The sequence below is a fragment of the Protopterus annectens genome, chromosome 2.part0 (genome assembly GCF_019279795.1).
Source record: "Protopterus annectens isolate FY-2018-M chromosome 2.part0, PAN1.0, whole genome shotgun sequence".
NCBI classification, from domain to species: domain Eukaryota; kingdom Metazoa; phylum Chordata; order Ceratodontiformes; family Protopteridae; genus Protopterus; species Protopterus annectens.
In genome coordinates this window covers 779,336,735-779,361,570 of record NC_056728.1, presented here as the reverse complement: position 1 = coordinate 779,361,570, position 24,836 = coordinate 779,336,735, and the positions used below count along the sequence as shown (strand labels likewise).

Genomic DNA, 24,836 nt, shown 5'->3' with positions numbered 1-24,836 from the left:
TATGTTCTCCCCGGCTCTCCACTGAAAATGGGCTCTTTTAAGGCCAGTGAACTTTACCAGTAAACAAATGCAATAAATAAATAAAATACTCCAAGACAAATTACCTTTTATTAAGTAATGGTTTGTCAAAATTCAGTGCCCTGCCAAGTCACCAGAACACAGCAGCCTTATTCTGAATTTCTCTCAAAAACTCTGTACACCCATGTCAGTGGCTCCATAGAGGCTGGTGTACCTACCAGAAATGAACCCAGGACTAGACCCAGTATCAAACTGCCCTGGTGGCATCCCAATTAAACAGGTTATACAACAAAATAAAACATTTATGCCAAAACTCAAGAAGGGTAATTCCTAGAAAGATAAAAACTCTCTCCTCAAACTAAATAGGCAACTAAGAGAGCTAGTAAGATCAAGCAAAGCCAACTTTGAGGTTAAGATAGCTTCCCAAGTGAAAGATAACCATAAGGCCTTCTACAGCTATCTCAGAAGCTTCAAGGGCAGCACACTATGCTGAACTGGTAGTTTAAAGTGTCACATTCACCAAGCCTGGTGATTTTAACAAATTTGTTAGCGGACAAATTCATTTCCAACTTTACCCCCTCTAACCCCCGACCATCCTTCCCAAAATGCCTTCAAATATAACCCCTTCAACTGTAACTGGGGAACATGTGCTGGTTATACTCACTAAAGTCAAGACCATGTTCTCAATGTGCTCTAAGATTCCAGGAAGCATCCTGAACAGTCTCAAATACGACTTATCAGGACCACTGGAGTTCACTTAACTATAGTGTTAAAAAGGCTTTGTGCCACATGAATGGAGGACTGCAATGGTCAGCCCCCTTCAGAAGGTAGGACCTTCAACACATCTGGAAACTACATACCCATTAGTCTGACTAATCTTATTTGCAAAACCATGGAAAGCATTTTCATGGAAATTATCAACAAGGACATGAGAGACCTCCAGACACTGGATCCATCCCAGTTTGGCTTTGTCAAAGGAAGGTCATGCCTACTGAATCTGATGGACTTCTTTGAAAAGGTCATTAAGATGATTGATGATACTGCCTAGCTACAGCTGGCTAAAGCATTTGATACAATCCTGCATTCTGGCATTGTCAACAGACTTACAGAACTAGGTCTAAACCCCTTTATAACACGCTGAATAGCTAGCTGGCTCACTAATAGGACCCAGGAAGTTAGAATGGTGAGGCCATCTCCACAAAGAGGCCAGTCACCAGTGAAGTCTCCCAGGGCTCTGTGCTAGGCCCACTCCTGTTTGGCATTTGCTTCTCGGACGTCAAAGCCAGTACTGGGTTACTTGAATACACATGAAACTGCTGTTCTCATCACTTTGAAGAAGAGAAAGCAATTGCGAGGACAGAAGTCTTCAAGACAAATTTACACTCAGACCCACTTCAAATCAGCACAGCCAGGCAGTACTTAGTGACGTGGTATATCAAAAAGCCCAAGAAATATTGCTAATTTGGCAGTAAGCAGTCTGTCATATCCAGGTATTGATTGTAGTCTTTCTCCCAGCCCAACGGAATCTGTTAGCAGATTTATTCATTTGGCAGACATTTCTGTAATGCTAATAGTAACTGGTTTAGTATTTTTTCAGCATATAGTGAGACTTTTGGAAATAACAAAGTTGGACTTTGCTGCACTTTGTTTTTCACAAGACAGCATTTAGAAATTGGACATATTTTCTTTTCCTTGGGATCAGGCTCTAATAAATGCCTTTCCTTAAGTTTCACTGATTTGAAAATGTGCTGCTCATTACCAAACAAAATGAAGCAAAATGTATTCATATGACACCCATCTTGGACAAGACAGCTTTGTTTTTCTTTGCTTATGCAGCTCATATCACATCCATCTTTTCAGCTCCTTCAGAATGAGATATCTTAGTAGTAAGGTAAAACTCTGAATCCCAGCTTAAAGTGTGTGAGCTGTTCAGGATAAGGACACTATACCAATTTCAATTACTTGGTTTTGTCAAAATTCTAACAATTTTAGGTTAAACCAAGAGACCTAATACAATAAAGCCATTAATTATAAAGTGGAAGAGGTTTATAACTTGGACATTGTCACAGGGGCAAGCTTGTCTTAATTGTACATTTTTAAGGCTGATAAATCTGAAGTTACTAAGTTCTACTCTTTGGCCAAGGCACATTTCTATATCAGCAAAAATTCTTACATTCCCTTGACTTAGTATAGTTCAGAGAGTTTTTTTTAAGGATTCTACATTTAAGACATCAGGTTTAACAGATTTTCATTAGCTTGGAACTTAAATTATGATGGAAAATTTGACATTAGCCCGATTTTGAACCATCATGTTTTGTGGACTTGATATGACTTGATGCAAAGTTCTTGGCAGCAGTCACTTCAGAGAGGATTGCCAAGCATTATTATGCAAAACCTGTGCCTTTCATAGTGAGAGGGTGTCACCGAAAACTTCTCCACTTTTTTTTTTTTTTAATCCAGAACACCAGAATGCTGGAGCTTGTCTGTTGCATACCGTAGACATTCACAGATAGGGTACTATACCAGCAGGACAGATTCTTTTAGAAACGCTGATCAGCTTTTTATCACTTTCAGGCATGGAAAGTAGTCGTTTTTAACAAAAATAGACATTTTCTAAGTGGCTGACTTGTATATGGTTAAGATGAATACAGTAAGCTACTGCGAGGCCCTTCTAGATCTCAGTATACAAGGGCTGCAGCTGTCTTCGCATCTTACTTTAGGAACATGGCATACACAACTTTAAGTATATTCACTAAGCATTATTAGCTCGATGCCAAGACTAGAGGCAGGGCAGGTTTTGACCCAACTCTACTACAGTTTCTTTAAGGGTTCTATATTTAAGGCATCCAAACAACATAGCTGTAAGAATCACAAGAGCACATTAACCCTCTACTGCGATTAGGTCAGTGGCGGTTTCTGACTTCAAATTAAAGGGGGGCTGCAGGAGATAGCTGAATGGGTGGGGCCAATGGGAAGGGGTGTGGCCAACTAGAAAGGAGTGGCGCTATGCTCAAAACCACAAAAACTGGGACTTTAATTAAATACACTGCCCTGGGTACCAAACCATCATTACGAGAGTCCAATCAAGACAAAATGAAGTGTAGAATTAAAAAATATTTCAATGCATTGGCTACATGACAGCTTACTTAATATCTAGATGGAAACACAAAGGTTGTGAGGCATGAAAAAATAAATTACTTTTTAAATACATTACTGGAATGCCAGTCAAAATCAAGTATATAAAAAAAAAACAAGCAGCACTCAACTTAAACCACTTCTCCTTGCACTGCAGTTCTAATTACAATTTATATTCAGCTCTGTAAAATTACCAAGTAACATGCTGAAAGTAGCAATCTCTGTGATACCCCCACTTGTAAAAATGTTTCTTATCCAAAAAAAAAAAAACTGTTGCCTGACAACAACTTTCTACTTGTTTCATGGGGAAGATATGACCAAAGTAGAAAATGAACAGCAAACAAGAAACAAGCTCAAGATAAATTGCTTAAAGGATTACTGCACAAGTTATGGACCACACATGATAGATTAGCTTTCTGTTTAGTTTACGGGTAAAGCCTGCAAAGATGACTGCAAGTCTCCAACAAATACAATGAGCTTCTGAAAATACTGTAATCTTGTCCTTTATTACAAATACTGTCATATGCATTTCAATACCTAAGGTTTATACGTCATCTAGTTATGTAAGTATTTTGTGCATGGCAACAACAAAAAGGCTTTCAATGTTGGTAATTCTTTAACAATATGCTTATTAAAGCTTACTTGCATCTTACAGTCTCTGACAAGCTTATCTGATGGTCATTAAAGCATTGCTACTTAAACACAGAGCAACGGCACTGCGGCAGCATGCATTTTCTGAATAATAATAAGCATAAGTCAACAGTATAAAAATATGACAGAAAACCAGAACATTCTGCAAAATCAAGGACAGATAAAAAGCCACTGTCGTACTTGTGTATCTACCTTGGATGGGGGAATACTCTGCACACTTGCACTGCATAACTGCTCCTTGCCTTGCTTGGACACATCCAGAGTCACTACATGGCAGAGTGGGGTGCAACAAGTATGTCACAATTTGAAATGTCTCTGGCTGACGTGATGGCTCTGACACTCATACCTCTCAACCTCAGAGCAAGAAATCTGTACAAAGCCATACAAAGAAGTGGGACACAGTCCCAAAAATAAGGACATTTTTTAAGTATTGGTCTTATAGACTTAGATAGATAGTAGTAAGTCTTGCATTAGTATGAATTTTCGGAAGGGTATGAAATTTGAAACTCAAATGTCTGCCATTATTTTCTAACTTAAATCTTTAATGATTTGAAACAAATTTGCCAGAAAACCACAATTTTATGAAAACGAACCAAAAATGTGATGCAAAAATATAAAATTGCCACACAATACAGCTGGGAACCTGTCAAAGAAGGGACACCTTTTTAATATTAGTACTGTTAACTCAAGCAGCTGGCAAAATAAGAGAATCTACATGCATTTCTGAAATAAAAGTAATCTATAACTCTGATCATTAGTTATTTATAATTGTAAACCCTCCACGTTTTCTTCCAAAATTGCCATTTTGCAGAGGGATTATTAGGGGGAGAGCAACATTTTGAGCCAAAATTAGGGACAGTTTAGAGGTTTGGATATTCCTAATTTTATAAAGCGATTTATTTGTATGTACCTCTCAACCTCTTAATGCAGGAAATCTGGACAAGGCCAAATATATTGGGGGAACATACAAACAGTACTAAAAATTACTCTTGTATAAACTTAAGACAGTTGATAGAGTAACAGGTCTTGCTTTAGCATGCATTTTTCTGACGGGTATGACGTCTGAAACTCAATGTTTGTCATTATTCATTGACTTCATTCCTAAATGATTTGCCAGAAAACCACAAATGTTATGAGGAACAAACCAAAAAAAAAGAAGCAAAAATCTATTCATTCTGCAAAAATCTGGACAGTTGAGAGATCTAATTCAGCCGGGACTGTCTTTGAATTTTGCTGCCTTTCCCCCCCTCACAAAATCATGGTCGAATGGAGCCTCACCCTGCAGCCATTCCAATGTCCCATTCCTTAGTTATTTTGCCCCTTTTACCTTAAGCACTGTAATATGCATACTGCTTTACTTCTGCGATGATTTGGATTTCATTTGAAAGTTTTATTTTGCATTTTACAGCACAAACACCAATAGATATCTGCTAAACAAAGCAATGCAGTCTCACAATGAAAATAGCCTTGGCATTAAAACCTCTCTGCCCTTGAAACTCACATTCATTGAAACAGCATTGAAACCCACATTCAAAGAAAAAGAAGTTATGTACCTACCATAACTTTCCACGTTTGTTGTCCTTCATTTCGCCTTCCTTCTTGCTGGTTGGGTTTGGAGCCGATCCTCGGCTCCAATTCGGACGAGTTACTATAGCTCAAGAGCTTTTACTGAATCGAGGCTAACCCCTATCCCAACATGCCTAGCAGTAGCTACCCAGATCTCGTTTGCAATAGCCCACACTAGACATACATAGTAAAAAAAACAATTTCTTGCTAAGCTCCTAAGCATATAAGATAGGAAGGAAAGAGGAACAAAACAAGACATGGTTAACTAACCTGGTATGTCAGCAGAAAACTCAGCCAGTGTACCAGTAAAGAATCTCCATTCGAACCTCCAGGAAATGGGAAGGGGGGGGGGACATAAGAAGGAAGGTGAGATGGACAACAAACATGAAACGTTATGGTAGGTACATAACTTCTTTATGTTATGTTGTCCCATCTCGCCTTCATTTTTGCTGGTTGGGACTGTGTCCCCAGCACCTGGTTCTTGGGTGGCTCACTGGAACAAAGTTTTCAGGACTGTGGAACCAAAGGATGCCCTACTCTGGGAGACCGCATCCACTTTGTAATGAGTGATAATGTTATGAAGATTTGCCCAAGTTGCTGCTGCACAGATTGAATCTAAAGGCAGTTTAGTTTGGAAGGCAACAGAGGTGGCTAAGGCCCTGGTTGAATATCCTCTGGGCTTTCCTGGAAACGCCTTTTTGCGTAAGTCGTATGAATAACTGATTGTGTCCTACAGCCATTTTGATAAGGTCACTTTTGAAACTGGATAACCTTGTTTATTGTCAGGAAAGGATACAAACAATTGGTCTGATTTTCTAAGGTCTTTGGTCATGTGTAAATAAAAACATAATTGTCTATGAACATCCAATTGGTGGAGTCTATACTCTGCCTTGTTGCCGTAATTGGGGAAGAACACAAGAAGCTCAATGGACTGATTTAAGTTTTACTCTGAACATACCTTTGGCAAGAAGGAAGGATTGGTCCTAAGATAGAGACTATCTTTGTGAAAAGTGAAATACAGCGGGCGAATAGACAAAGCATGTAATTCAGAAACCCATCTAGCTGAGGTTATAGCAATCAAGAATAGGGTTTTCCAAGACAGAAATTTCAGGGGACAAGATACTGCTGGTTCAAAAGGTGGCCGAAAGTACAGTTGTGTACACTTACCATAAATGTAGATGTATTCTCTGTTGCAGTCATCACATTTAGGTTATCCTGCCAGGGGTAGCCCTCAGTTGGCCAGAATACCAGAGGCTTAGTATTTTTGAATCTGTTGCTGTTGCTCCAGGACTGACGTCAGGTTGTCAGTGGTATAAAAACAGGCAGCCAACACCATTACATCAGTTTTTATTGCCCTAACCATCAGGAGCCCTCAGTAGAGAGCTATGTTATGGCGGAGGAACACCACCAGTAGAAAGTAAATACCAAAATTTCCTTGTAAAGAGAGAGAGAGAGAGACAAGGGGGATGGAAGGAGGGAAACCAGGACTGCAACAGTGAATACACTCTAACATCTACATTTATGGTAAGTCTACACAACTGTACTATGTTCTTCGTGTTTCTCTGTTGCAGTCATTACATTTGGGTTGATTCCGAAAGCTGAAGAAAAGAGTGAAGGCAGTCAAGAAGACTGGGGGCTGGCTAGGATGCCCTGCAAGACTGCAGTGGCAAAGCCTGCCCTGGATTTGGAGAAGATAGGCAGGCGGTAATGCTTGGTGAAGGTATGAACAGATGTCCATGTTGCAGCCTCCAGGATGTCCCTGGTGGGGACCCCTCTGAGAAAAGCTGCAGAGATGGAGGCTGCTCTGGTAGGGTGAGTCCTGACCACCTTAGGGGGAGGTTTCCCTTGTTGTTTGCAGCAGAAATAGATGCAGTATGCTATCCATTTGGAGATTGTTTGGATATGGCCTTGCCTTCTGCTCCTACAGTGAAGCTGACTAGCAATTGATCAGTTTTTCTAAAAGATTTAGTCCTGTCCGGGTAGAATCTGAGCTGTTTGTGCCCATCTAGAGACTGCAGAATCCTTTCCCTCTTATTTTGTGCGTTAGGGAAAAAGGTGGGCAAATGACTGGATTGGTTGAGAGCCACACTGGACACCACTTTAGGCATGCACGATGGGTTAGTCCTGAGGGAGACCGTGTCAGCATGTAAAATGATGAAGAACTCCACAGCCATAAGTGCTTGTAGCTCTGATACTCTTCTAGCTGAAGTGATACCCAGAAGCAAAGCTGTCTTCCAAGAGAGAAATTTTAACTCTGCTGAAGCTGCAGGGTCAAAGTGGGCAGGGTGAGCTTTTCCAACACAAAGTTAAGGTCCCAGGCTGGCGTAGGAGCTCTTCTGGGTGGACTTAAGTTGTTAGCCCCTCTTAGAAACTGCTTGATGAGAGGGTGTGAGAATAGTGGTGGCTCTGTGCTGAAGTGAGCAGAGATGGCTGAGTCATGAATTTTAATAGAAGAGAAGGATATACCCCTGTGTAGTAAGTCTGCAAGGTAATTCAGGATGAGAGGTAGGAAGGGCTGTGCCATTCCAGCTTACTTAGCCTGGATCCAGGTGCAAAACCTTTTCCACTTGTCAGCATAGGATTTTCTAGTGCTGGGGCATCTGGCCTCACGTATAACATTTAGAACTTATTTGCTTAGGCTGACAGCTTAAAGAGAGGTCAGGGAATAAGCCAGCCTGCCACGTTGAGCGTCTGCAATTGGGGATGCAGGAATTCTGCATTCCTCTGGGTAAGGAGTGTTGGGAGCTGAAGTAGGTGGCAGGGGTGACAGGTTGCGCAGCAGTGGGTACCAGTGCTGGCGTGGCCAGTCTTGGGTAATCAGAACTGCCCTCAGTTTTTCCTCCCTTATTTTGAGCAGTAGCCTTGAAATGAGTGATAGAGGGGGAAATGCATAGACCGAGAGGTGTACCCACTTGAAGGATAGAGCATCCACTTTCCAGGCCTTGCTGTGAGGTTCCCTGGTGCAGAATCTGCTGAGCTGATGATTAGAGTTGGAGGAAAGATGTCTACTTTCGGGGTGCCCCATTTCTGGGTTACAAGGGTGAAGATTCTGAGGTCTAGCTGCCACTCATGTGGGTCTAGCAGGTTTCTGCTTAAGTTGTTTGCCAGTGAGTTTAGAGAGCCTGGCAGGAATTGTGCTAACAGTTGTAGTTGCATGGCTGAACCCGTGTGCCAAAGGGTCATGGCAAGCCTGCAGAGAGGATAAGAGCGAGTCCCTCCCTGCTTGTTGGTGTACCACATCACTGTGGTGTTGTCTGTTTTGATCAGTAGAGGCCCCGGGGAGAGTAGGGGTCTGAAAGCTGTCTAGTGTGTGCTGAACAGCTAACATCTCTTTTAGATTGATGTGCAGATGTATTTGATTTGGGCTCCATTGGCCCTGGATACACCTGCCGTCCAGGTGAGCACCCCAGGCATAGTCTGATGCATCTGTGATGAGGGTTTGGGTGGCGTGGGGTTGTGAGAAGGGAAGTCCGTTGTTGTGGTTGCATACTACTGCCCACCAAAGAAAATCTTTCCTTAGAAAAGGTATCATTGGTATAAGAGTTTCCAGGTCTTGAGAGTGCTAACATCAAAGGCTTTTTAGGTACCATTGTAGTTTCCTCGTATGCAGTCTGGCATATGGAATGAATAGAATGCAAGAGGGCATGAACCCTAGAGCTTGCAGGATTTTCCTTGTAGATAACTGGGTTCTGGTGGCTAGTTGAGAGAAGTAGCCTGTCAGGTAGGCTTGTTTTTCTGGAGTAAGAAATGCCATCTGGGATGCTGTGTCCAGGCTTGCTCCCAGGAATACAATTTTTTGTGTGGGGACTACTTTTGATTTCTTTTCGTTGATAGTATATGCCAGGGACGTCAGTAGGTCCTTTACAAAGGTCAGGTGATGAAGCAGTATTTCTTGACTGCCAGCCTGAATCAGACAGTTGTCTAAGTCTGGGTAAATTTGAATATTTCTCTGTCTGCAAAAGTCAGTGGTGGGAGCCATACATTTTGTGAAAACTCTGGGAGCAGTAGTTAAGCCAAATGGAAGCCCAGAGAACTGAAAGTGCATAGATCCTGCCCTGAAACGTAGGTATTTCCTGCATGATTCCCTGATTTGGGATGTGTAGGTAGGCCTCTTTTAGGTCTGGGGTAGCTAACCAAGCATCCTTGCAAAGCATAGGTAGAAACTGCTTGAGGGTGAGCATTTTGAATTTTGGTATCACCAGAAAGGTGTTTAGAATGGATAGATCAAGGATGGGACGCCATGTGCCCTCTTTTCTGGGTACCAGGAAGAGTCTGGAGTAGAAACCTTGGCCTATCTGTTCTGCAGGAACATGCTCTTTGGCTTTTGGCCTCTGCCCACTGGTTTGGAGGAAGATCTGGGAACCCTTTTGGGGTTGGCAGAGTATGGAAATAAAATTTGTATCCCTGGGGACACCATGTTGAGGACCCAGCGGTCGTTGGTAATGGTGGCCCAGTTGCCTCTATGGAAGGAGAGTTTTCCTCCTAGGGACACAAGCAGGGTGGGCAGAGGGAGGGGGTGATAGTGTGAAGTCATTGTGAGTTCTTACCATAAGGGGGTGGCTTTGCACTCCCTGTTTTTGAAGAGGAGGAACTCCATTGCTTAGATCTCTGCATTCCCTGTGGCTGTTGTCTGGGGGGGGTGCTTCTCCTGGGTCTGGGCTGAGCTGGCCTGGAGGGGGCAGGAAAGAACCAGTGCTTGGAGGGGCAATGCCTACTGAACCTTGGTGGCTGGACCTGTAAGAAGTCTGTCTGCATAGATGTAGCTTTTTCTTCCATCTTTTTGAAGGCCTCTTCTGCCTTGGTGCCAAATAAATTGTCTTTGTTCAAGGGTGCATCCAATAATTTGGATTTGACATGGTCTGGCAAGGTCTGTTCCTTAAGCCAAGCATGCCTTCTAGTGACAGACCCAGTGACTGCTGCCCTGCAAGGTTCTTCTAGGGCATCAAAACCACATTGTAAGGTGTGCTTAGTTACTTGACTTGCAGAATGCATTAACTCTTGTAACTATTTTCTGCACAAGCAGGAAAAGAAGATATTTTTTGTTCGAGGAGTTCCATGGTATGTTGCTGATATTTCAGCATGTGGAACTGACAATTTAATGCTCTAATAGCAAGAGTATCAGAGGTGTATACTTTTTTGCCCCATCTGTCTAAAATGCTCGGGAATCTCTATCTGAGGGGGTGGGATTCTTAGCTGAGGTTGCTTTGATTCCTTTAGATCCCTGAGAGATGACCTCGGGGTCAGTAGTAGGATTTTTGAAAAGAAATTTGTAAGAGTCAGGGACTCTCTAATATCTGTCAGGTTTCCTGGGAGCAGGAGGGAGGGTGTCAGGAGTCAGACTGGATTCCATAAAAACATCATCCACAACATCCAGGACAGGAGGAATGGCCAGAGGTCTGTGCTGTGGTAGATCTAAGAATTCCCTGAGTCTCTTTTTAGACTGAGGATAGTCCTGACATTCCCATTGGAAATGCTGCCTTAAAGTATGTAGGGTTTCCCAAAGGAAAAGTCCTCTGGTGGAGAGGCTGAAGGGATGGATTCCTCTGCATCAGAATCCTCATAAGCAGAGAGGGGTTGCATATCTTCATATTCAGATGCATCAGAGTTATTGGACTCCTGTTCAGATACGACTACTGGGGACAAGTGTCTTTTTCTTTTGGAAGGGGTAGCCTGGCTTCCCCTAATAAGCATTATAAGCTCTTTCGCCATTTTAAGCATTTGAGACTGAGGCAAGGGAGTAGGTGCCTGAGCTTGGGTCATCATTTTTTTGGGTGTGGTTCATGCCCTGAGCCTTAGAAACTCTGTTTTTGAAAAAACTGAAGAAGTGAAAGAAGTCATCTGTCTGTGTCTAGAATCGATAGTGTGAAGTACTCCCTCGGAAGCCGGTGCCTGCTCAGTGGCTTCGGACCCATCCAAGGTAGAGACATCTGCAGGATCCTTACTCAAAGAGTTTCGTGGCATACCTTACTCTGAAAGGGTCTCAGTAGCGGCCTGCGAATCCACAGAAGCGGGCATCAGGGGCTGCGAAAGCTCCTCACTGAGGACCGGAGAACTGATGACTAGCTTAACGGAAGCTTCGTCGGCAATTTTGGACCTGTGCAGTCTCTCTGTCTTTATCCTTATGTTTTTTTGGAAGATCAGCAGTCGGCTTACCAAAGCCGTATCGGAATTCAAGGACTGAGCAAAAATATCTAGCTACAATAGTTCTGGCGCTGAGCAAAGCACAAAAGCGACAGCGGGGGATGTCGTGGTCTGGGCTTAAACAGGTGACAGTAAGAATGGAAGTCTCGGTGTGATATTTGTTTTCCACAGGCGAGACAATTGTTAACTTTTTCTGACATCAGTTAGAGCAAGAAAAAAGGATGGATCCCCAACGGAGTACTTAGCTTTAGAAGACTTCGGAAATGAAAACTCAGGTAGCGACCGACTCGCACTCATGCAAAGTATTCTGCTTCAGGCTCCTCGGCAAGAAAGACTGATGTAATGGGGTCGGCTGCCTGTTTTTATACCACTGACTACCTAAAGCCTCTGGTATTCGGGCCGACTGAGGGCTTCCCCTGGCAGGATAACCCAAATGTGATGACTGCAACAGTGAAACACGAAGAACATCCATAGAAGTTAAAACCAAGTTTAGGTCCCGGGGGGGGGGGTTCTCTTACTGGGGGCCGTAAAAGAGTTATATATGGTAAGAATGCTCTGCTTAACATATGGGACATGATGTTAGAACCCAAGTCTCCTGCATGAAAATTGGAGATGGCAGCAAGTTGGACCCTAATAGTAGTTGCAGTTGCCCCTCTTTCAAAGATTTTGGCCAGAAAGTCAAGAATCTTGTGAACAGGAGCGGTGAAGGGATCAGTGTTCTTACTCTCTACCCAGTAAGAGAACCTCTTCCATTTGCTAGTGTAAATCCTTCTGGTAGTGGGCTTATGAGAGGACACTAGGATGTGTTGTACACAACGGAAATGTTTGGGAGCCTGGCAGAGACTGGAAGTGGAGAAACCAAGCAGTCAGCTTGAGAATTTGGCAGGAAAGGTGAAGCCCACCCGACTGATGCGTCAGTAGGTCTGGAACTGGGTCCAGTATCCAAGGCTCCAGTTAAAGATGATGGTGAAGAAACGGGAACCATATCTGATGAGGCCAGTAAGGAGCAATGAGGATGAGTTTGCAACCCAGCGACTTTGCTTTCGGAAGTATCTTTGGAATCAGAGGGAAAGGTGGAAAGGCATAGAGTAGTCCCTGAGGCCAATCATGAACAAGTGCATCCCTGGGTGACTGTCCTGGAGGGGGAACTAGGGCGAAGTAGCTGCATTTGTTGTTGGGGGGGGGTAGCAAAAAGATTGCAGCATGGCTGGCCCTATTTGCAAAATATCAAGTCTGCAACTTCTTGTTCAGGGACCACCCGTGAGGCATGAGGGATAGCCCTGCTGAGCCTGTCCACTATCACATTGGATTTTCTGGGAATGTGTGTAGCAGTCAGAAAACGTTGGGAAGACATAGCTCATTGCCATACTTGATGCACCTCCCGACACAAGGGGTAAGATCTGGTTCCGCCCTGCTTGTTGATGTACCATACCACTGACTGTCTGAATTGCAATGGTCCCGGTAGGTAGAGTCTTAAAGTGCTTGCAATGCCAGAAGCACCGCTCTCAACTCTAGAACATTAATGTGCAAATGGTACTTGTGAGGTTGCCACATTCCTTGGACAGTCTGTCCCAGGTAATGCCCTCCCACCTTATCTGGGAGGCCTCCGTGGTCACTGTGGCTACAAGATGGGGGTCTAGAAAGGGTCTGCCCAGAGTCACCTGGGGGGAGACAAGCCATCATACTAGGTCCTTTTTGCAGGGTTCCGTGATCAAGATCATGTGTGACATTGGTAAATCCTGGAAAGATCACTAAGCGAAAAGAAGCCACTGCAGAAATCCGCATGTGGAAGCTTGCCAAAGGAACTAGTGTAATTGCAGCAGCCATTGAGTCCAAGACTTGTAAAACTTCTCTTGCCAGAACTCTCATCTTTTCTGTGAGAAACAAAACTTGCTGACGAGTGGTTGACACTCTGTCTTGAGGCAGTTTTGCTATCATACGTCTTATATCTAAGTCTGCTTTTATAAAAGTAATACACTGACAAGGCAAAAAGGCAGACTTTTCGAATTCATGGTTATGCCTAACTGGGAACAAGTTTGGATTGTGTAGTCCCATGCTTTGATCAGTTGATGGTCGGTGGTAGCAGTGAGGAGCCAGTCTAGCTATGGAAACACCTGGAATCCTAGATGCCTCAGGTGACCCGTGACCACTGCCATACACTTGGTGAACACCCTGGGGGCTGTGGTGAGACCAAAGGGCAGGGGTCTGAAATGATAATGACTAGCTCCCAGCCAGAAGTGTAGGAATCTCCTGGATTGCCTATCCATTTTTATGTGGTAGTACGTGCCCTGGAGATCTGTGGAGTACATCCAATTGTTCTGACCCAAGAAGGGAATTGTGGACTGCAGTGTTTCCATCCGGTACTTCATCTTTTTTACCGATTGGTTTAGCTTGCTGAGATCCAAAATGGCTCTCCAGTCCCCTGTCTTTTTTGGAACTAAAAAGAACCTTGAGAAAGTTCCGGATCCAATTTGGTCAGCAGGGACTTTTTGGATGGCTTTTTTTTTTCTAGCAATCTTTGAACCTCTAGGATTGCGTGATCCTGAAGACTGGGTGGAACATCTGGGATAGAACGTTTTTCTTTTGAGGGGGGGTGACTGAGAAAAAGGGATTTTTGTAACCCCTGGATAATTTCGACAGTACCCATGTTTCTCTTGTGATAGTTTGTCAGGCTGCTGGGTACAGTGATAAGCCTGCCCCCGACTGCCTCCCTTCAGGAGTGCTTGAAGGGCCTTGCAGAAAAAGTATCTCTGTCGCCCTGTTGTTGTGGCCCCCCTCTGCTGCAAGGGCGGCGTCTTCCGTTGCTGTTCCCCCCTCTTCCCCTGGGGGAAAAATCTCCATGTGTGTCAGGTGAAGCTCTCTGGTATTTTCAGGACCACATCTTTACACTCTTCTGACCTTTAGGATAGGGTCTAGATGGAGTGGAGAAATGGACTTCTACAGCAGAGTCAGTCTTGCCATCCTGTTCACACCTGGTGAGAGTCTCTCTTACCTGAGGCCCAAACAAGGAAGAGCCATCGAAGGGGGTTCATAAGTTCATAGGTAGGTACTAGGCTATCGGCCCTGGGGCCTATACAAGCCCAGCCAAAAAGGTTCCCTGGCTTTTGCCACCCAAGAAAATTATTTTCCTGTGCCACTGTCGAGTTGGTAAGTGAAAACTTAAAAGGTTCCGCAAACTGCCAAAGGCGCATCCAGGAGCATCTCCGCAAAGCTACTCTGGTACCTGGTGCCCTACTTGCTCCATCTGCCGCATAAGAAATGAGCTTCATGGAGGAGTTAACTACGGGGGTCAAGGTCGCAAACTGGGAAGCTGCCCTGTTCACAACCCCCTCAGCTGTAGGATCTTGCAGGGTATATCCCAGCTCCTTCAGAAGATCCCTCTGAAATCATGTGAAGTGAAACAAGTAATTCAGGGACCTGAGAGTAAAGGCCGCTGAAGAAAACATATGCTTCCCATAACTGTCCATCGTACGAGACTCCTTGTTCGGCAGATGAAGTTTCCGCAAGCTCCTCCTTAGTGGCTGCTGCCACCACCATGGGATCAACAGGGGACCCCTTTGGAAAGACAGACTTATCCTCAGGAGCAGTAATGAATTTATTTGGTCTCCTCGGAATTGGTTCCATGGTCTCTGGAGCACTCCACAACTTTTGACTCGCTACAGACAAAAGTGGGTCAAAAGGCTGAGACAGCCAAGAGGTGGGGGGGGGTCGGGAAACAAATGCATCCAGGTAGACGCAAGGGCTTCCAGCCACCCCTCTGTCTAAGGATTTCCAAGATGTCTGAAAAGGAGACATCCTCAGAGGGGGACCATGGGGACCCTTCCAATTCATCCAAGTCTGTATCTGAAGTGATAGACTCAGGGGAGTCTAGATGCTTCCGCTTACATCTCTTCTTCCGAGGGACCTCTGAATGTTTGGGGGAGGTTTCGGAAGAGGTGGGGTCACCCAGTGGGGCGTCCTGGGGCACAGGTTCCCTACACTTGTTGGCAGGAGGAGGATCAAAGGCAGGCACAGGCACTGAGGGAGAAAGAGCCAGTGGAGTCGAGGGTGGAGCAGTCTCAGGAGACAGCACGCTCCTCATCACCTCGAAGGCGCCACGATCTTGAGTCGAAGGAGCTGCCAGCTCCGAAGAGCCCAGAGATTTCCTGCAAACCAGGAGTGACTGCTCTGAGGTCGATGTAGGAGCCAAGCTCACATGCACCGAAGCTCCACGAGGGAGAGCGTGGTCGGACAAGGGTCCGATGCCACTTCCCCCCTCGGAGCTGGCGAGAGAGCTTCGGCGCCCAGATCCTTTACCACCATGACCTCCATGCACTCCTGCTCCGAGCTCAAAAGAGTCGGAGGAAGAACCGATGGAGAAGCTGTATGGCCCAAAGCAGCCAATTTCTTATGGGCTGGGCTGTATAGTAATTTAGCAAGTGCCTGTGACTTGAGGAGCCTGTTGACTACTCTCTCCATGTCGTGATCCAAAAGCCTGGAGGACTGAGAGGTGTGTTGACCGGTGACTGCCTGCTCCGGGTTGCAACAGAGGAGATTGTGGAGCAGAACGTACCTGCTCCAAAGAAGGAGACCTTGTTCTCTTATGGATCTGGACTGGCTCCGAGGGCACAGATGGAGCCGATAGAGCCGAAGGTTTTTGAGTGTTTTTTGGACACTTTAGCTGGTTGAGGCCCCTGAGACGAAGAGTCTTGTGGGTTCTTCAAAAGACCACATCCAAATTATCTTATTTCTTCTCTCCTACAGGACTCTGGAACTGAAAGCATGACAGATTGAGCAAGAGTCCTGCAGGTGAACAGCCCCAAAACAATAAACACAACTTGTGTTCCCGTCCATAAGGATATTTTCTGGCAATACGAGTCAATTTTTTTTAAATGCAGAGGGTTTCGACTCTTTGGGCATGGTGATAAGAGACAGAATTTTTCACAGTACTAGAAAAAACAAAGCTGCAAGCTAACATCACGCAACAACTAACTACAACCAGGCTGTAACAAATAGCCCAAAAAACAAAAAGGAGAAGTTTTTTTTTTTTTTTCTTTTTTTTTTTTTGAAGGGGAGAAGAAAAAAGGAGGTGAGCCTCTAACTTGAACGGCTGTCCCAGAAAGGGTGGGGAAAGGAAGAAGAACCCTCTAATTTAAACTGGCTCGAAGGGAAAAGCAAGGCCTGAGGAGAAAACGGCAGCCAAAAAACACACACAACAAGCAGAGGAAGGGGTCATTAGACTACTAGGGATAGTATACATTCTAACAAGTCAAAACAACAACAAAACCTTGAGAAGGATAACAATAAAGTAAAATAATCACAAAGTACTTAGCATGAACCAGTAGTTGCAATCTCGATGCTGCAAGCGACAAACGAGATCTGGGTAGCTACTGCTAGGCATGTTTGGATAGGGGTTAGCTTTGAGCCAGTAAAAGCTCTCGAGCTATAGTAAATCAGCCGAGTCGGCTCCGAACCCAACCAGCAAGAATGAAGGCGAGATGGGACAACATAACATAATACATTGTGCCAGTAGCAGATAAAGATTAACTTTGGGCTGTTTACAAGTCATAGGCCCCTTGCATACGAAACATACATGTGCTGTTTGATACACCTTCCTGATTGTATTAAATTATATTCCTTGTACAATACAATACAGTTAGACGGCATTTTAAATTTATTGTTTTGAACATTTTCCAGTAAACAGTGAAACAAAATGCATGCACCAATAATGACACAACTACTCCGTTCAGAACATTTCCATCATAAAAGTCTACTCAAATTTCTACAGTCCACCAGTGTCCATAAATATGCACAATCTCTGAAGAAGTAAAAGTCATCTAAATAATTCCACATTAAAGAAATCTGTAACTAATGAAGAGGCTGCTGCTAGCAAACCACTTTATGTTTCATTGTTTTATCTGCAAATAAAGTGCCTGTTGCCCTTGAGGAATAAATTGCCTATGTTGCATTAAAAAAATGATAAGCTAGTAATGTTGCAATAGGGAATGGATGGCAAACTGGTAACATGTTCATAATTACTAAGTATCTTTGCCAAAAAGGACTGCAGCATCCACCCCCTTTACAACACAGTACAGTATCAGCAATGCATCTTCCTACTGTAGGAGTAGAACCCACAGCCTTCTGCATCCAAAGCAAGTACACTACCTATTGTGCTATTAACAGTTCAGGCAGACTCTTCATAAGCACCGCTAAACTTTTGTTTCCCTGCAGCTCTCAGCTCCGTGTAAAATCTACACGACACTCAACTGTATCTCTCAACTTTGCAGCACAAGAAATCTGAAAAAAGCCAACATTTATTGGGGGGGGGGGGCAAAATCCCCAAAACCAGAGAGACATTTAAGCATTGCTTGTATGAAAAGTTGCTAGAATAAAATGCTGTGTTACCACCATATATTTCACTGCCAAGTATTGAACCCAAGACCCTGTGCAAAATAGAGCAACATACCACTATGCCATATCAGCTGTTTTATGAGAGAGAGGAAGACTGAAATGTAAATGGCTACCATTTAGTGAATTCACTTCTCACCATAGCTGTCAACCTCTTAGCACAAAACACCTGAACAAAGCCAATAATGGGGGATTACAGCCCCCAAACATATTCACTGAATTCAGTTCTCACCATAGCTCTCAACCTTAGCACAAAAAAACTGAATGAAGCCAATAATGGGGGATTACAGCCCCCAAACATATTCACTGAATTCAGTTCTCACCATAGCTCTCAACCTTAGCACAAAAAAACTGAATGAAGCCAATAATGGGGGAGTACAGTCCGAAAAATAGGGACAAATTTCAAATATCCATATTATAAACTTAGAAAATTGCTAGAATCCACGAAAATGATAATATTATACACAAGTAGAACCAGAACGGAAAGGCAGCTTAACATCACACAGTCCATTAATCAGCCATCAGCGTTGTAATTAAAAATCCTTCTTTATTCCACAAAATAAAGAGAGAACGAAATGAGCGCTTTCACGTATGCACCATACGCTTCATCAGATTTCATTATTAACAGAAGCAGCTCAGTTTAAATAGTCACATCTTGCATCCAATTAAGATAATTACCTTGTCAATTAATAAAATCTCAAACTTTTAAAGGCATAGCTAACTTCTAGAGCAGTATTAAATATATATACTTTATTTGATACATCATGACACAATATAATCTATTGCCCTAAACATCCTGACCATTACTAAACTAATTCTAAGATATATATCAAAATCTAAATATAAATATCAGATTTAAAGAATAATAATAATGAGATATACTGATATAGTTCATTTTTAAAATAAATAATCAAGCCAGTGATATTTAAATTATCAGCGATAAATTCATATTTATAACCTCTGGGTTGTAAATCAGACTGAAGTCAATGCATGGTATATTACCCATCTATATAATAAAGTGCTTAGTGCTCAAGACTCATTAAACTACATAAGAATACATGTATAAATAAATATAGTTAAAACCAAAGCCTTATCATATATAAACATAAATATGAAACATAATATTAATAAATATTATTTAAAACCCAATTTATGTGTAGGAAGTGTACATAAAATACAAGTATGTATTCCCTATAAAATCTAAGGAGATATAAAATATATATGACAAGCAGTATATTATTGGTTATTCCTTAACACTGGTTTCATGGGAACGTATTGATTTAAGCCTGGTGGGTGGTGTGCTCTCATCTTTAATATCCAATGTAATTCCTTTTGTTCTAATATATTAACCATATCACCCCCACTATTACCTTTTTCAATAATTTGTAAAACCCTGAATTTAAACCTATGTGTTTCATATTGCATTATATGTTTCGCCAAAGCATTTGTTTCATTGTTCCTCTTTATATCATATATATGATTATATATTCTCTTCTTGAATTCTCTCTTAGTAAGCCCTATATAGAATGCCAAACAATGTTCACAAGTTGCTAAATAAATAACATTGCAGGTATTACATGATGCATGGAATCTGGGTCTGAACACATAATTCAACACAGGATGTGTGTACATTTGCACTTCTGTAATGTATTTACACATATTGCAATGATTGCATGCAAAGGTGCCCATATTCATATTGGGCTCTATATCCATTGTCTCCTTTTTCTTATGTGTTTTACATAGTAACCTTTTCAAGTTCTTATTATTCCTATATGTAAAACTAGGAGCATCACCTACCAATTTTAAAGTTCTATCATCTATTATCAGCACCTGCCAATGATTTCTTATGATATTTTTAATTCTCTTGTTGTCATTGGTGTATGTAGTAACAAAGTGCACTCTTTCTTGATGTCTTGAGTAGAATTTCTTATTGTGGCTCCAATGACTCCTTTCTATCTGTTCTATATTTGAATTATCTATTGTTCTGATCACCTGCTTTCTAATTCCTTTGACCATCGTCTTATTATAACCCCTCTGTAAAAATAATTCTTCCATCATATCTGCTTGAACTCCAAGATCTAAATGTTCTTTACATATCCTGTTGAGTCTAGTGAATTGGCTTTTCACTATACCACTGAAGATATATCTTGAATGCATGCTATCGAAGCTAAGTAATGCATTCTTCCAACATTTTTTTCTGTATAAACTAGATACAATTCTCCCATTACTAATCTTTAGGTTTAAATCTAAGAAATTCACTTCAGTATAGGATGCCTCCATCGTAAACCTTAAGAAACTCGTTGTACTTTCTAAATGTTTCAAAAAGTTCTCAAATTGTTCTATTGTGCCTTCCCAAATTATCAGAATATCATCCACAAACCTAGAATATAAAATGACTTTCTTGTATGTCATTATTAAATAAATGTTCTCTTTCCCATTTTTGTTCAATTGTTCAAATGTTCAATTTCCCAAAATTGCTAGAATAAAAGGTTTTGTGTTATCGTGTACTTTCTGAAGAATATGAAATCTGAAATTCAAATGCCTGTCATTTTTATTTATTTAACATTTGTTAACCAGGAAAGTCTGACTTGGAACAAAAGCCAGTTTTCACCAGAGGCCCAGGGAGAAGCACTCCAGACACATGTCTTTGTAAGATGGGAGGACATGCAGACTCCACACAGAAGGCACCCCAGCCAAGAATCAAACCAGAGAACCTGTAGCTCCAGCAGCAGTGCTACCACTGCATTCTGACTGTGTAAGGAAACAAAAATACAGAAACCACAGATTTTATGAGGAACAGTACAGAACAAATATGAGGCAAAAATCTGCAATTTTTTTTTTACAAATGATGAGTAGGGAATTCACACACACACACACACACACACACACACACACACACACACACACACACACACACACACACACAGTACCTTAATTCAGTGAGTGTTCAGTTCCATTCAGTGTTCCAGTATCCTCAGTCCTGTCCTGCGCAAGCTAAAAGCTGGTTTCCTCCTCGTGAGTAGGCTCAACTGTCCTCCCGGCTGGTTTCCCCGCGAGAGTAGGCTTTAGCCTGCAGACGATGCAGTCCGGAGTACTTGCCTTCTATGCAGTCATCACCGCACAGACTTCTGGGCATCTGCAGGGCAGAGATACCTTCCCCCTATCCGGACTGCTGACACAGCAGTCTGGAGTTCTGTGAGTTCCAGAAACTCCAAGCACGCATGCGTGGAGTTGCGGGACTCGTGATTTGTTTTGTTTTTTTCTTCTTTCTACAGGTGGGGGGCTGCATTCCTATAGCACGAGCCACCCCTGGAGATTAGGTCATGATCTCATCTTGGTAAGTGGCTTTTTTTTAAACAAATATCACTTTTATCCCATGTGGTACATCACTGTTAAGAATTAAAGTACTATGAAAAATAAAACTATAGCCACATTGATTTTATATGTATATATGTTGATAGAAATATGTTGCTTCAGCAAGCTTTGTTTCTGCAACAGTTTAATATCTCCCTTTGTTGTAAATCTGGCTTTTTTAAGAGTGTTTTATTTTGCTTTCACATTGTATACATAATAATTTGACAGATAAAAATTGCAGTGTTATTTAAAGCAGTAAACAATAAAACAGTCTAAGAACATACAAGAACCGTCAAGGAAATGAGATTCTAACAAAACTATATACAAGTGCTACAAAAAGAAGCAAATGGTAGGGAAAAAGTCATATTGCTGTGTTACACAAATAGGATATAATTTAGACTTAATCACAAGCATCTGTAACAGTGTCACCATTGGAGATCAAATTGAACTTTCTAGCTACTTGTAGTAGTTGGAGCAAGAATATCTTAACAGCCTGACTTAATCTTTTAATATATGTTCAAGAGAAGATTCCAATATTGCTGATAACAGGAATGTTTGTTCATCTTTTTTGTTATAAATTTATGTGAGGATACATATTTAACAGCCAAAACTTTCTTAGGCTTTATATAGTAATTTGTCCAGAATATTCAGTAACTCATTTAAAATCTTATTGCATTTCTATTTAGAGGACATAAATTGAGGTTTGAAGTGAATTATTTACCATTCTAATACTTTATTTATCTTTAATTATAACAGAGGCCTTTGACAGGGAGTACAAATTTGCATATGAAAAGCTGACACAAGACCAGCTCAGGTTGATGCAAAACATCGACATGCCTTCAAGTGTCAATTTGGAGTGGTTCCGGAAGTACTTTGGAGCCTTAGTCATCTAAGCGGATGTGATGAATGATGGACTGGATGTATCAAGCAGAAACTGGATATAAAGAGCTATATTACTGCTAACATTCAAAGCATCATTGTCTTAAAAATTGTGATGCACATATGCCAGGAACATCCTTGATAACGAGCAATAATATGTCTTAAAGCCGATCATCTGGTGTCACTTTAGGACAATCATGGCCTCTGCATTTGAATGCAATATTAAACTTTCAATTCTGTGACAAAGCTAGAGGCCCTCCTAGTTGAATGTACAGAATGACACAGGTTGCTCACAAACTGTGAGGTTAGAATTTCCTTGGTCATATTTGTATTCTTCAGATAACGTCCAGCACTAAATGTATCTCTGTGCAATTGTAAATGAAAATAGCTTCTTAAGTGGGTCCACTACGTCTAGACTTGTAATTGAGAACTGAAAGGCAGATTGCTCACAAGAAGGACTGAAATCTGTAAAGCACATTTTTAATATTTCAGAAATTGTTGGGGAGAAGAGACTGACAAGAGAAGTCGTATTTTTGTATTTAAATGGCAATCATAAGGAGGACTGACATCTGCAAAGCACATTTTAATATCTGAAAATATGAAGGGAAGTAGGGGCTGACTAGAGGAGTGATATTTTGTACTTAAATGGCAATCATTAAATGCTTGTAGACTCTGTACAGATGAATTGTAGGATTATTTTTATTAATTTGACTGTACTTTGGAAATGACCTTGTTGCACCTGTCTATGCCCAATTCCTACCCATTAGTTTACGTAGTCTTGAATTTTTCCTTGGACTGTCACCTACAGGAAAGTTACCCAAAGAAAGTAGAAAACCCTTTACTGTATGAATGAGCTGCCATGGTCCAGGACCTTGTAGCAAAGAGTGCACAAAGTCCATTCCATGGTGTCACTTACATTGGTGATGCAGGGTGGGTAGCTATTAACAGTATCTCTGTTTGAATTCTGGGTTGAGTAGAGCTTCTTTTATCAGCATTGAGAACTCTAGTCTTCAGCACAAATTAGGTTAGCTCCAGCAGTGAGGAGGGAACAGTCTGTGGAGGCTGATCCCTCCTCATCCTGGCCCATCCTTCAGTATCCCAGGATGGCAGTCTGATGAGTGCTGACACTGTTGTTGTGATCAGTTAACTTCTAGTGTCATGTTTGTGATCTGTGATTTCTTTCATTATGCAGGATACACAATGTAAACAACACAGCAGAAGGAAACTCCAGTAGAGTTTTTTTGTTTTGTTTTTTAAGGAAATATGGTTGTTCTGCTTTGTTGGCTGTTTTAACCAGTTAATGTATATAAGATTGAAGGCATGTGTAGTCTGTGTACTCCATGAATTTTAAATCTGAAAACTTGTTTCAGCCTTTTAGACATTGCACCATTGTGGTAAACTGCTTAGTAGAAAAGAATGCCACTGGTATGGTTAAATAGGATTACCATGCCAGTCAGGTGAACTAAATGCACATGTACCTGCAGTTTTTTGGAATTCATTGCAGGGAATTAACTGTATAACATTTCACTGCAAATTGAAGGCATATGATTTACCATGTGGATCCTAACTAGAGCTCTGTTTCTGTAAACCCCCATGTTAGTATTCACTCTATCACTTTCTGCTACGTGGGAACTTTTCAGTTCACATTAAGCATTCTCAGAACTGTTATCTTTCAAACAGAAACGTTTTATTCATACTGTAAATGTTTTTGTTTAACAAAATGTTGCCCCTGTATTCCTCCCAGGATTTTGTCTGGACCTACAATGTTTTTGAACTGCAGTATTGTGAACCATTTCTTTTTAATTTATTTATTTCTTTTTTTTGATTGTTTTGCTACTAAAAAACGTATTTTGACTGCATCGGAGTATAATGCACTCTAGGACCTACAAGCTTAGAATAAAAAAAAAAAACATTATTGGGTACAGTTATGTTTTGTTTTATGTTATGTTCTCTGGGCATATGTATTCTGACAGTACCAATATAATTAAAAAAAAAAAACAGAAATCTGCCTCAGGTATTTGTTGAGAATGCCTGAGGAATCTTTTTAATAAGAAGTGCAACTTTTGCATGTACCATAGGGTGTATAGAAAATGACTAAATATTGAAAAAATGCAATGAAAAGGACAACTTGCATATTTGGGTGGGAAATGTTATTGACAATGTACAGTACATTTGCACTGGTGTCTAGACTGTACATACATTTATTTGATTGTGTCCTGTGGTCAGATTGTTTTTCTCAATCATTTTGTACATTTTAATCTGAATCCAGATATTTTTAAAGAAATAATATTCTGTCTGTTGCCCAAATTGTGTATAGTTTACACTTTGAACAGCAAACATTTAGAGTATTTCCTGAAATAAATTGTATAAACAAGTACTGTAGATTTTGTCCTTTTTCATTTGTGACAGCTGAATGAGAGTTACCTAAGTCTTCTTGTTGGTTGTTTCTCTGTTATTGACAGTCCAGCTGCTCAATTCCATATTTGATCATACTTAATGAGATAGCCAAAACTGAGACCATGCTTGTACTGCCAGAAGTAAATGGGTGTTGAAGAGGGGCAAGTATCTAGTGATCATAGCTCTCAACCTTCCAAATCCAAAATGAGGAACACTCGCCTTCATAATGTGGAACAAATGGGCAAAATGTGGAACACATACTAATGGCTTACTAACAACATTAACTAGGAAGTTCATAGGATGGTTAA

The 24,836-nt window shown here is 41.6% G+C and overlaps 1 protein-coding gene across 1 annotated transcript in view; it reads left to right on the top strand.

Annotated features, from left to right (window-relative positions):
* DENND4C (DENN domain containing 4C) overlaps positions 1 to 24,508 on the top strand; it is a 2,492,302-nt gene extending 2,467,794 nt beyond the window's left edge. The window contains exon 30 of the mRNA XM_044061083.1: positions 22,009 to 24,508. Coding sequence (XP_043917018.1) covers positions 22,009 to 22,145 — 137 coding nt within the window. The 3' untranslated portion in view covers positions 22,146 to 24,508. The remainder of the gene's footprint in view (positions 1 to 22,008) is intronic.
* The last annotated feature ends 328 nt before the right edge of the window (positions 24,509 to 24,836 follow it).